The following is a 13,190-nucleotide window of genomic DNA, read 5'->3' as shown; positions in this document are numbered from 1 at the left end:
CACGCGGTTGCGTTTCCATCGCAGCTGCCACCCTGCCTGTTCCCAGCCCGGGCTCTGGCAGCGGGTCCAGCCCGTGGGGCCCCGGGGCTCCTCTCGCTGTGGCCGTATGGGGCCCGGTGCCGCCGGCAGGGCCCGGGGAACTGCCGGGGGTGCCAGGGGTGCCGGGGGTGCCGGGGGTGCCGGGGGTGCCGGGGGTGCCGGGGGTGCCGGCCGCCCAACGGAGCTGGAAGTGCCGCTCTTCCTGCTCTCCGGTGATAGACAACAGCTTCAAATCCTGAAAACCACAACACGCCCAGGAAAATTCCCCTTCTCCGTAGAGGGACCGAGCCAGTCTCTCCTAGAGCCCTTTGGTCTCTAACACTCAGTTCTTTGTGATTTCTGGCGCGCGCGGCCTACGGAGTGCAGCACTTGCAACGCTCTGGCCTGCCCAGCAGTATGCATTGGCTTCTCCTTTTGGAAGTAGGGGTAAGCTTCTAGAGCGTTCATTCTTTTGAAAACACAAACCTTTATTTCAAAACAAGAATAAAAGTAAAAATATATTCTGTGGAGAGATAAACTCAGTTGCTACTGTAACAGAAGAGACCACAGGCAGGCATTTCTGGCTTTACCAAGACATTTCACGTGTTCTTGGAATCAGCTTTTACTGAAGCAAAATAATTTGCAAGAGTAGATCATCTCAATCAATTTTTAAATATTTTATCATTTAAAGAACACTGTTCTCACTTCCAAATGCAGGTATATCTATTATGCAGTATTTATTTTGATAAACCGTACGTTCTTTCATGTGAGTATCGACAATTGGGAAATCTTTTATTTGCCTCAACGATAGTAACTGAAGAGTTGCGCGGCAGGTTGGTAGAACTGGCGTGAATGAAGAGAAGCTCTTAGATGTAGTGACAGACACCTGCCCTGACTAAGAGCAAACATCCCTCCTAATGGCTGATGGCATCCCGAAGTCAGTGAGGAGGTAGACGAGTTGGGACTGGAACACTGGTGTCAGCTGCTGAAGTCTGTGACCCTGAACAAGATTGTCACCTCGTGTATTCCTGGTTTTATGACCAATTAATGATGATGATGATGCGTCAGGGACATCTCTGAGCATGTTTACAGACAGCACATAGACAAAACTGAACCTTCTTGCTGTGCTGGCTGAACTGTATAAATTGTGTCATTCCAAAGATGCCTTGTTAAGAGCAGCTAAATTAATTCTTAACAACTTGCATATGGAAAAAATCAGAAATGGCACAGTCTCACATAATCTCCGTGTGTGTAGCTATACATACTGGAGTTACGGTTCTCTCACTTTTCTTGTCTTCCTTAAATAAAGTTCACCTTTGCTGGGAGGGTGGGGACATGAAATTAGTAGTGTTAGTTAGCAAGCCTTTAGGGACTGAGGGGTGGTGTCACAGATGGAGCGGCTAAAAGGATCTGCCAGTTGCAGGAGGGTGGAGGATTTCTCCAAGCAAGCCTTGTAGTCTCTAAAGGCTGTTGCACCGACGAGGGCAGCGTGTGCTGCACAACCGTGCTGTGGCCGGCTAGTAAAAACAAGCATCTTACATCAGGGCTACACAAACAGCAGAAGCTTCGCTTCCACGTTCCTTGTGGAGCGGATTTGCTCAGCAGTGCTTCCTCTGTCCTCTTGGTGTAACTGACACTTACCACATGATCCAGGAAACCCTTCCCATTACAACACAAAGCACATGCACCTTCCCAAGCAAAAGCATATAAGCATATATATATATATATATATATATATATATATATATACACAGCCTATACTGTGTTCCTGGCTTGCCTCCTGAGAAGACAGACAAAATTAGGGCTTTATTTCAAGTCCAACTAAATATGAAGTGGAAACAGAGCACGTCACATATATTTCCTTTATTGCTGGACTTTTTTTTTTTTTTCCAGTAAGTAGGCATGATTCCTTAAAGGCTGAGGTTTTTAATAACAGTAAGATTTTTTTCAGGGTTCTTTTTTTTGCTGTGGACAAAAAGATACCTTTGATCAAAGTTTTGCCTTATATTACAGTATTTCTGTACAAAAATAAAAGTCCAAAATCAGCTTCTTATTAGCCGATATTCCCCAATTTATTTACAGGGTACTGTCAAGAACCTTCATCCGGCAACCAGGTGAAATAGAGAACTCCGTATTGAAGCAGTTGCATTGTATAACTCTGGGTTCTCTAGTCAGCTCTGAAGGGCTCTGACCTTTAGCTGTCAGTCTGGGTTGGAGAGTCCAGCCAGAACTATAAAAGTGATGTCTTTGAAAGAAAAATTTAATATTAAAAACTTAAACTGACATTATGGAATACTGAACTGATAATTGTATTTCCATATTAGGGCAGTCTATAAATATTCTCAGCTACATCTCCATTTATAATACAGCAGATACAGAATGCAGACTTCTGCTACTTTTATGGTAATACATATTTGCAGTAGGAAAATCCATGTATGAAAATTTTGGAATTTACTTGTTAATAAAACTGCTTATAAAGTAACCATACAACTGTAACAACTATAACTCTGAACTATTAAAATGTACAGAAAGACTGTTTACACCATTGCACATACTTATTCCCTTTGCTTCAAAAGACTTGTGAAATACAGAATAAAATTAGTCAAATTTTACTGACAGCTCAAATACATATGCACGGTGTGCACATCCATGGAAGCAAGGGGAAACAAAATGTTGGCGTCCATCAGGAAGGCTGCCAGCAGCTCTCCAAAAAAATATACCTTGCTCATCTTCCCTCCCCCCCCTTCCCACAGGTATCCAGGCCAGTAGATTAGTGCAGAATGGATGAATATAACTTTGTTTTCAGTGTTCTGAAAGGACAGAAAAATCCGCTTGACTTTTTATCAGCAATTTTAGGTCGATACAAGTTATGCTTAATATTGTAAGGCACTTATTCCTGCTTGTATTGCAGTGGATCAAGTCTTAAGGCATTTGTTACATCAACTTAAGTTCATAATGCTTTGGAAAGTTTTGAACGAGCCAGCAGTTCTAGTATGTGACTGTTTCACCTGATTTTCCCCACCCCACCCTGTCGTCTTTCTAAAACAAGGTTTGAAGATATTTTCCATGGAAACTCTGGTTCTTGGTTAGCTTGTCAACAGACGCAATCAGTATCATCAGGTCATTCTGAGGCCAAGCAGCGATATGTTCTATTCAGAGCGCAGCAGAACTGGTTTTGTTTTCACCTGGAGCTGCCCTGACTTCCATGACTACTCACTGAGCGAGAGGTGCTGTAGCGTTTTTTCACAATCATACTGATGTAAGCTTTCATCAGCTTGGCAATGTCAACCACCTGCCAAAAGAGTATAAAGAGCAGAGCTCTTAGTAAGGTAACAGTATGTGAATGAATTTCTTTAGACGCCAACAATATAAAACTGCCACGCTTTCAACAAAACCTTTTTGCAGTTAAACAAAAATACGCAGAACTTCCATCCATCCATCCATCCATCCATCCATCCATCCATCCATCCATCCATCCATCCATCCATCCATCCATCCATCCATCCATCCATCTCATTATGTCTTCCCTTTGGCTTTACAGGGATCTTGAATAAGTCTGTAACATTTGCAGCAATTACTTAAATTACTAAGTAACCTGCCTATCAGAACAGGAAGACCAAAGTAAGAAAATCCCTTCTTGCTCTTACCTCACTAGTTTCAAAAAGCAGTTCTCTCTCATCCACCACGATCTTATAGGTGTTGGCAAGCGGTGCACCAAATGACAAGATATGCTCATACTGAAACACTTCCAGAGGCCTTCCTTCCCCACGCTTGTAGACAGAAACGGCATCAGCACTGACTCCAAGCCACAACTCTTGCGGGAACCCCCCTTCTTTACACTAGAGAAAAAAATGTAAATTAGCACCAAAGGGAACAGCAGGAGCCACACAATGCTTACTGTTGATGTCCTTGTCTGTAACCCTTTCTTAAGAAATGCATATTGCTCGTCCCTCTTTGAATGTAGCCTTTTACACTCCTCAAGCTTCTTTGCAACCCATCAGGATAGCATTCTGTCCTCCTGTATTTTATGGTTAACTGGTGGATTTAAATAGCTCCGGAGCTTGCTAACGGGAGTATGCTTTCAATATCTAACATTTTATTAGAGCAGCCGTCTGAGCGTTGTGATACAGTGTTTATGGTTTCACTACGCTTTAATGAAATCATGATCTCTACACTATAAACTGTCATTGGAGTGCTCAGGAGGTCTTACTTACCTCTACGTCAAAGAGTGTTGAGCCATAGCCAGGCCATTCCTTAATCAAAGCCATATACTTTGCCATAGCCTGCTCCTGGTTCATCCTCTGGAGTTTTTTCCATTTGTCAATAATACTAGTTCTGGAGGCCGAGATTTCCTCTTTGACCCACATGTCTAACATCTGATCCTCCTCAACCTTCTGTTTGCTGACGGAGCCACTGCGAAAACTCCTCCGCAATGTTCCTTCAAGAAAGCTGGCTCGTTTCTTCTCAGCCTTCTCTGCTGCCGTAAATGTTTTGGTAGACTGTGTAATCCGAGACTTCAGCTTTTGCAAAGGATAGACTTCCTCCATTTCTGGTACGGTGGTATGCAGAGTGTAATCTCCCTGAAGGTACTGAAGACGCAAAGCTGCAAGGACCTGGAGGGTTTCTTCAGGAGCAGGATAATGTCCTCTAATCACTGCTTCATGAGCCTATCAAGGGGAAGAAGGTAGCTTTTTATGCACAAACCAGTCTTTGAAGGGACTAAGAGAGAAATGGGAAGTAGATTTCCTGCCAGGCAAACCCAGGATCTGAAATAAATGATCCATTAAATAAATCAAATGTGGTAAATCCCTTGGCAAATTTGTTAAACTGAGTAAGACAGGGTTTACCGGAACTGCAAGGCAACTGAAGAACCTGCTAAGTGGGAATTACTGTTACTAGTACAGCGCTTAGTGCACTCGAGAGCAACTGAATTACTGAAAAGGAAAATAAAATGTAAAAGGGAGAAAATCAGGATCTAAACTTCTGACTGGGAGGAAACCATCTATGTTCAATGGCATTAGGAAGAAAAGGATATCTAGTTTTGCCTACTGCTATCAATCTGGCTGTGAAAACTGATGTTTCCAGCCAAACAAGCAAAGCCCTAGGACAGCTCTGTAATAAGCCTCACTGAGAAAAACCAGTAAATCCTCAATGGATCCCAGATAAAGTTAGTAAAATGTTTATATGTTATAGTGGTCTGTAGCATCAGGGATGAGATTCTGAATGAAGAAGACTCTCTCAAATCCTACCTTGTCTGACACCCATTCAAACCTTTGCAAATGTGCAGCAGCTAGGATTTTTTTTTTTTTTTCTTTCTTTCATATGACTCTACTACAGGAAACAAACTCACCTCATGTCTGGAGATGCAGGAAGTGTGAGCAGTTTAGTAAACACACAGAGATAATTCACATCTAAGGAAGATCTAGTTCCTTTAGGTGTATGCTTAGGATGGAGACACAACGCGCCTTTAAACATGCAAGATGGTTTACCTGAAATTGTACACGTAGCTATCTTGTGGAAATGGAAGGACAGTATTTTAATGAGAAAGAACTAGAAGATTTTCTGCAGTGCCTTATGAACTAAAGGGTTCAGGCTTTAAAATAATGCAGGTTACAGAACTAAAAGTGATGACAAAAGGGAACTTTCTTAACTGGCTGAAAAAAATTGATGTCTGACATCAAAAGTAATTAGAAAAAAAGAATAGAACTGATGTTAGAATGTATTAAGTCACTTATTTAAGGTATAGCTGTAATACTAATCGTAGGGATTGAATGTATCATGCTTTATAGCTGAAATACTATTGATCTTGGCAAGACATAAAGTATTTGGCTAAACACCAATCAGCACAGAATGATGCATGAAAACAAGCGGCTTCAGCAAATGTGCTTGTTTTAGCTGTTCATACAGAAAACTTCCTACATCTGCCTCTTAAACCAATAATGTAATGTAAAATATCTGATGCAGAGCTCTCGTGGATTTTCTTCTTACAGTCTGAATTTCATCCCAAGGCAGAGGCATTAAGTGGCTGACCCCCCTCTATATGTAAAAACAGACAGGCAGTCAGAATGGCAACATTTCTAAGCCCAGCCAAGGTAATCTATTGCCCAGATCCTTCAGCCTGCTACAATAAGCAGGTGTGGATTGAACTACAGCAGCGGGCTCTGGAAGGAGACTCTTGGTAGACTGGTGCTGTAATATGGTGCCTTAGAACCTAAACCGTGAACAAGGGAGGAACACTCTACTGCAGCGAGGATGTTTCTGAGCCTGAGGAAGAGGAAAATTAAAATATGTCGGTTCTTGATCACACCAGGCTTGCTGACCAACAGAACGTCAGTGTCTTGCCAATGCGAGCAGCCTTACACAGAAATATTTATGTGTCTCTAGTGCCCACTTGAAAGCAGCTGGCCACTGGAAGAATTTTTAGCTATTTGCAATATTGTAGAAAAGGAGGAGGTCAATCAACAGTAATAAATGCCAGCATTGAGAGTTGCTGAGCAACTACGGGACTTCATATAATAGAAATCCAACTGCTGATGCAGTTAATCTTCATTACAAATCAATTTCACTTAGTTTATGCTTTGCAATATGGTCTCATTCTGATCTCAGCACATTTGTTAAGTGGATTTCTGCTCATCATAGCTGTCACAGTTACTGCTGAGCCTGGACTGATTTATTTTACTATGGCGCCTATGAAATAATCAGTTTTTGAAAAGAGAAAAAACTACTGGTTGATTAGTTCTGTACAGTTGCCAGCATGGGTCTCTAATAATTAATTCTCTTGCCAGTTACACATTTTTCACTTTATTTACTGCACTTCTTAAGAAAATGGTTTCACAAGAGCAACATTAAAAGTAAGGATTATCCTTTTTTATCTAGCTCAGACCTAGTTATCCATTATTTTTTTTTTTTTTACAGCTATACACAAAGCAATTCACAAGTAATGCAGAAGAAAGAAAAGTTGTAACACCAGGTAAATCATATGTGCTTCACTTATGTCAGAGTGTCAGTTCTGACCACCGAACGGCTTTCTCTGCACTTGATGCTTGAGTAGTAGCGCATTTAGTTAAACAGAAGTATAATCAAAACTCTCTGTGCTGCCCAGATCTTTTGCTTTTTTCTTCCTCTTAACCTTTGTCATTTACCTGCTCAAACATAAAGGCAAATTCCACGCTATCTTTTGGGACATTTTCAGTGTCCAGGAAGCAGTAGAGCTTGAAGTAGAACTTCCAGTGCATCTCCCCAGCTTCAGCAGCGGCAGCAAGCCTGCACGGTTGGGTGAAGAGGGAGAGAGAGATCAGATCTGTGAAATCAAACTCCTTTCTAAATTGACACCCGAAGATTGTAAGCAGGGCATCAGCTGACTTTTGCTTTGTTACATCTGCTACAGACCTGGTATTGACAGGAGCTAATTGTCTTCAGCGGTACACCCGAATGATGTAATTTGGAGAGAGAGAGAGAGAAGGGGGGGTGTATTTAGAGCCTACAGCAAAACCAAGAGCCTACAAATGAAGACTCAGTCCTCAGTCAACTGTTTCTAACCCAAATTCTCTTTTTCATGAACTTTGATTTGTGGCTTAATCAGTTGCTGAAAAAAGCAACATCATTAAGTCCTGTTATCAAATGTAACTGTACAGCACTCTAGACATTCCTTTCCCCCTCCCCATTATTATGTGAATAAAGGAGGCTGACGGCCATGCATATAACATAAAGATGACAAACGGGTATTTAGGCTTGTATTACAAGTAGTTTCAATTTTACTGGTAAGAAAGATGTTGAGAGCTGTACTGTGGTGACTACCACGTGAAGTTAGGCAGTGGGTAGTCAGAATGACCGTGACTGACTGGAGTTCAGTTCTCCCAGTACTGGGGCAGCCACAATGCTAGTAATGGTGGAAAAAAAATTGTAGTAGTGGAGAAGAAAATGTGGAAATAGTGATGAGAAATATTACTCTACTGTTGTCGAGACAGCGGAAAACCAAACACAAGTAAATAGGTGGCTCATTAATTCCTTTAAGAAAAGAAATAAAGATGCTTTTGTTCTAGAAATGGCCATGTATGTAATTCAGCTGCACCATCACAAACAAGCAAGAGAAAGAGAAAATTCAGCATTACTGACACTGCAAATTTACTTAATTGCTACTTATTAGAGTGACGAGAGAGAGGGGGAGGCGCACTCACTTTTCAAACTTTGCCAAGACATCAGCCACAATGGTTCTGCTTTCAATTGCTTTATCAGTAGTTCCATTGTATTCAAACAAAGCAAACATATTTCTGCTATCCTCCATGGCCAAGCCACGAATTAACTTTTCAACCACCTAATGGAAAACAGCATACGAAAAAAAAACATAGCATGGAAAAGCAGCACCACAGAGTAAGACAAATAATTAAAAGAAAATTCAGAGCTAGGTTTTACGTTAGGCTAAAAATGCCACTAACATGTTCTCATCAGCAGTAGTAATTGTTATCAAATGCCACTTTATAATTTTTATACTAAATAATACCAGTTCTTCAGACTATGTATGTTCTATCACCTGGCCAGATAAAACCCCTGTATTTCACCAACTCAGCAAGAGTCTTCCAGCTTTAGGAAGCAACTTGGCTCTCATACACACCAATATCTACCATCCAATAACGCCTCTGCTGAATTGCTTAGTCTTTCTTGTAATTTTTCTTATAAGAAAGAACTACAGCTGGGTAATCCTTTGCAGAATAATGACAGTTTTCATAGCAGGGATTTCTTCAGAACATGCTGTGGGGTTGGAGGGACAGCACTGTAAGCCTTCCCCCCGCCATGAAAGGAGAGACCAGTAGAGAAACCCTCATTGCTTCCAAAGTTTAACTCTCCTACTGTCTGGAACTGGCACATCAAGGGAGACACTGATTTTGTGCCAAAGCTCTTCTGTCACCACTTCTCACCTCTCCAGCTGTGGTGTGCGAGTTGATTGTAATCTTACAGGAGCCCCCACCATGGCAATAAACTGTGGATGTCATTTCCTGCCTGCTGATCAGAGCTTCTATTTCATCCCGCGATGGCACGAACTCTCTGCACTTAGTTTTCTTCAGGGATTCATAAGTAAAAAGGGCATATTTCTCCATTTCAGTTCCTGGAAACTGGTCTCGAACCCTGCAAGACAAATATTACTACTTAAAGCTGCCTGTCTGTGAAGCAGGAAGTTTACTTATTTGAGAATGCTTTCTTTTTCCTGAAAGTACTTCTGTATCCGGTATGCTATTTACTTGGTACGCTCAAAGGTTTATCTTCACTGTCAAGGAGAGTGTTCTAGCTTGTGATTTACTATGGGATAACTTACATACTCCCGTAATTTTGTTCTATAAGCCCAATGCAAAGAAAAAAACGAACGACTTTTATAATATTAACTACAGGAACCTTGTAATGCCTCAGATTTGACAGCAAGATGACTATGAAAATCTTGTTGTAATCAGCTCTCCTTCTTGTCAGTAACAGTTGTTGAATGAAGACTAAACTGCACTAAGGTACTACAGAAAAAAAAGCAATAAAACATATTTGACTGCTCAGTTTTGTGGTAGTATCACTTCGGATACTTGATTTCTATTCCCGATTTTCTCAAATATTCTCTCTAAAGCTTAGTGTTCAGCAGTTAGTAGTATGAGCGTTCATTAACAGCTTCAATGAACTCAGCTCTTAATTACTGAAAACTGTTGAATTCAGGTGGCTTTCAGTACAGAGTGTTTCTATAATACTTCCAGTGATAAAATATCAGCTTCTTAGAGCTACTAAAGTTCAATTTATGTGAAAAAGTACAGTGATTCATGCTCTACAAGGCATAAAAAGATTACTGCAGGATTACAGAAATGCTGTAAGATGACTGTGCATCTACAATATTGAAACCAACCTACAAATGTCAGCTCAGCTGTAATTTTTTTTAAGTAGGAGACCAGTTTATGAGCTGAGTTAAACTGAGAAAGTGAATCATTGTCGGCCCTCTTTCATTTTAACAGTTTATATAAAGTGATTGATATTTTTCACTGCTCTTACTTTGTTTGAAAGGTGTATCTTCAGTACAAACATTTTACAAACATTTACAGCATAATTAGGTTTAGCAAAGTGATTGACAGAGTCCATGCTCTAGCACAAATACAGACGAGGCTTAAATTACTGCGAACGGTTTGTTGTTGTTAGACTAACTTTCCTAATGACTGCAGTCTGCATTCTTCTGCTGCATTACTGCAAGAGGAACTCCACATTGTGGTTAATGCTGAACTGTCAACAGTGATTTATTATTTTTTTTAATGGTCAATAATATCTTAAAATTAGAGTTACAGACAGACATTTTTACCACAAATACATGTTTAAATATGATCATGTTCTTTCACCTGCACGATGCATAGCTCGTAAAACTAAAGTAAACAGGATGAAGAATTTTTAACAGGCTGATTTGGATGGTTGAGAGTGGGACCTGGGGGCACAGGCTACAAGTCATCTGAGCAAGTTTATAGAATTACAGAAAGCCCCCTTTTTGTCAACATTAACAAATTGTGTATTCAATTTCATGGGAATTTGCTTGACTCTTCAAATGAGAATAATTCCACCTAGATCAACTCGTACATGCTTTTCCTACAACATTTTTTTTTAGATTAATTGTTTGGCATAATCAGTTCAACTATGTGAATGCCCCTTCAAGTCTCACTTCAAGATATCTAAACACTATTACAAGTTGTGGTGAAGAAAAGAGTGAGTGAAGAAACTTTTCTTGCTTCAGGAGTTCAAAGCTTCTCACCTTTTGAGATGGAACTTGAGATATTTGAGGATGCTGCGACTTGGCAGAAATGTGCAGCTCATGCAGGTGAGTATTTGCCAACTATACAGGTTGCCCACGCTCCCAGGGTTAGGCACTTTATTGGTCTGCTTGATGAGCTGACAGTAGAGCTCATCTCGAAGAGGTCGTAAATCATGTCCTGTTTGGAGGATACCCTGGATTATAGGGATGGGATCAGACATAGACTCCAGCTGCTGTAAAGAATTAAATATCTTGATGGCTTCATCCTGCAGAGTGGTGTAGCCTTTGTCTTTCAGCACTACAGAAGAAAAATAGGGAAAAGGTACTTAGACTGAGATATGGAAGAGAAAGCACTCAGGCTTGATGTAGGAATCGCTTAATGATATTCTGGGACCTTTGTTACTCAGGATATTATAATGGATCTTTTCCATTTCAAACGTATGATGCAAACTCATTTTATGAGCTATTCTGCTATTCAGATTTGTTCTGAATTTAATGAAATCTGATTTTGACATTTTCTGACAACATAACTTAAACTTGTATCTTGCTTGATCAGAGTTTTTTTTGATAGACAATCTCCCTTCCAGAGTAATCCACACTGCTGAAGTGTCTATCACTTTTTTGCTGTCCCAAGAAAGCGAAAACCTAATCAGATTGTGAAGTAAAGTATGACTGCTTTATGGAAAGTGACAAAGATACATGGCATCACTTTTGACTACAGCAGCAGCATTTTAATTAAACCTGAACATTACCACTAAACTAAATCATTGCCATGACAGTGCAACTTGCGTTTTGAGTGCTGGAAAAGGTGGTGATTGTTTTTGTACTACAGGCTGTACAACATGGGCTAACAACATTTACAATCTACTTAAAAGAACCATGCAGTTCTTGGGTTCAGGAGATGGAAGATTGCTCTGATGCCTGAATCAGTTAGGCCTACTAAACATCAAAGCACAAAACAGTACAGACCTATGTTATGAAGTTGCTACTCTGACATTGTGACTATTACAGAAAATAACTCGAACTCAACTGCAAGACAAGGCAGCAACTGAGCATCAGTCCGTATGTGGAGCGACATTTAGTATGGGAAGACTCTGGCAAGGCTTCTGCCTCAGAGGCTGCTTGGCGTTCCTGCCCACGAGGAATAGAGAGCAACCATGCTGCACTCCTGCATGGATAAACCAGCTCAAGTGCCAAGATCAGAACTGTGCCTTGCCACTGTATAGGAGGCGAGGGAAGAGAAGGGAAAGGTTTCTCCTAGGATTTTCCTTGTCATTTGAGCAGAAGGATATCACTTGTGTTACCAGGAAGTCTTACCTGAAATACCTTCGCTTTCAATCAGCTGTGACTTCCCACCCTCCTCCCAAGGCTGAAACTTCTGATCTGAGTCATATCTTGTTTAATACACAGTTGCAAAATAAGATAAGCAAATCCATTTCAAGACACCAAATTCACAACCATCAACAGCTCTGAACCATTCATTCAAAACAGGCTTCTAACTTAGCAACTGAGCCAAGGATATTAAAAGACATAATTACGCCTGTTTCAGGAATAAACGAACCATTACTTTTTAAAACCGTGTCCATTCATATGTCGTTTCCCATAAAGAATGCTTCCCACTGCATCTGATGAAACTTACGCTTATTAGCTGGAGGTTGTGGCTGTTGCAGCTCCCCACGTGGGGTAGGAAGCAACAATGATTTGCAAAGGAGAATATGATTCAAGGAGACTGAATGAAATGGGTCTAGTTGCTTATTTCAGCGCAAGGCTTTTCAAACTTGGTCTTCCTAGCTGTGTTGCTGAGGGTAACAGACTTACATTGCAGCAGCAATAGCAGCCTTCTTTTCTGTAACACCCATGCAGGAGCACCACGAGCCAGCAGTGCTACGCTAGACAAACTGCTGTTCCCTACCTCCCAGAAGAGAACAGGGAAACTTGTCTATTTGTATTATAAACAAATATTTTGCCTACTGTTACACTTCACTATAGCCCATCAACTAAAAAAATCCCACCCTCTGGTTTAATCTTTCATATGGAAAAGTGTTTCTATGATTGAAAAACTTACAGTTTAGATTGATGTCCCCGTACGGCAGTGGCAGTAATGGCGAGTGCAATGGATGATGAGTGTAACGGAGAATAGGGTTTCTTTTATAAATCTGTTCAACCACATCAGCATTTAGGCAGTTTTCCTATTGGGGTAAGAAAAAAGCAGGATTTGGAGTCCACCATTAACAATAATGCAGTGCTTTGTGCCCTTAGGTTGGCTGTAAAAAAATCAGCCACCAGTGTGACCAACACTATTTGGTGCTAAATCCAGTACTGTGGCTGCCATGGTGCTCTGCGGGCTATGAATGCTCAGGATCTGCTAACCTTAAGACTTGCATAAGTCTACTTTATCTGTGCAGTAAAAAAC

The 13,190-nt window shown here is 40.8% G+C and overlaps 1 protein-coding gene across 2 annotated transcripts in view; it reads right to left on the bottom strand.

Annotated features, from left to right (window-relative positions):
• Positions 1-1,866: 1,866 nt before the first annotated feature.
• MYO10 (myosin X) overlaps positions 1,867-13,190 on the bottom strand; it is a 169,515-nt gene continuing 158,191 nt past the window's right edge. For both annotated transcript variants that reach the window (XM_042806731.1, XM_042806732.1), the window contains 8 exons: positions 12,843-12,966; positions 10,778-11,075; positions 8,934-9,141; positions 8,196-8,332; positions 7,161-7,281; positions 4,233-4,685; positions 3,666-3,857; positions 1,867-3,310 (listed from right to left, as the gene is read on the bottom strand). In XM_042806731.1, the coding sequence (XP_042662665.1) occupies positions 3,200-3,310; positions 3,666-3,857; positions 4,233-4,685; positions 7,161-7,281; positions 8,196-8,332; positions 8,934-9,141; positions 10,778-11,075; positions 12,843-12,966 (1,644 nt within the window). In that variant the 3' untranslated portion in view covers positions 1,867-3,199. The remainder of the gene's footprint in view (positions 3,311-3,665; positions 3,858-4,232; positions 4,686-7,160; positions 7,282-8,195; positions 8,333-8,933; positions 9,142-10,777; positions 11,076-12,842; positions 12,967-13,190) is intronic.

The sequence above is a fragment of the Tyto alba genome, unplaced genomic scaffold (genome assembly GCF_018691265.1).
Source record: "Tyto alba isolate M040663 unplaced genomic scaffold, T.alba_DEE_v4.0 Super-Scaffold_48, whole genome shotgun sequence".
NCBI lineage: Eukaryota > Metazoa > Chordata > Aves > Strigiformes > Tytonidae > Tyto > Tyto alba.
Note: the sequence above shows the minus strand (reverse complement) of the source record. Positions and strands in the feature narration are given on the sequence as shown.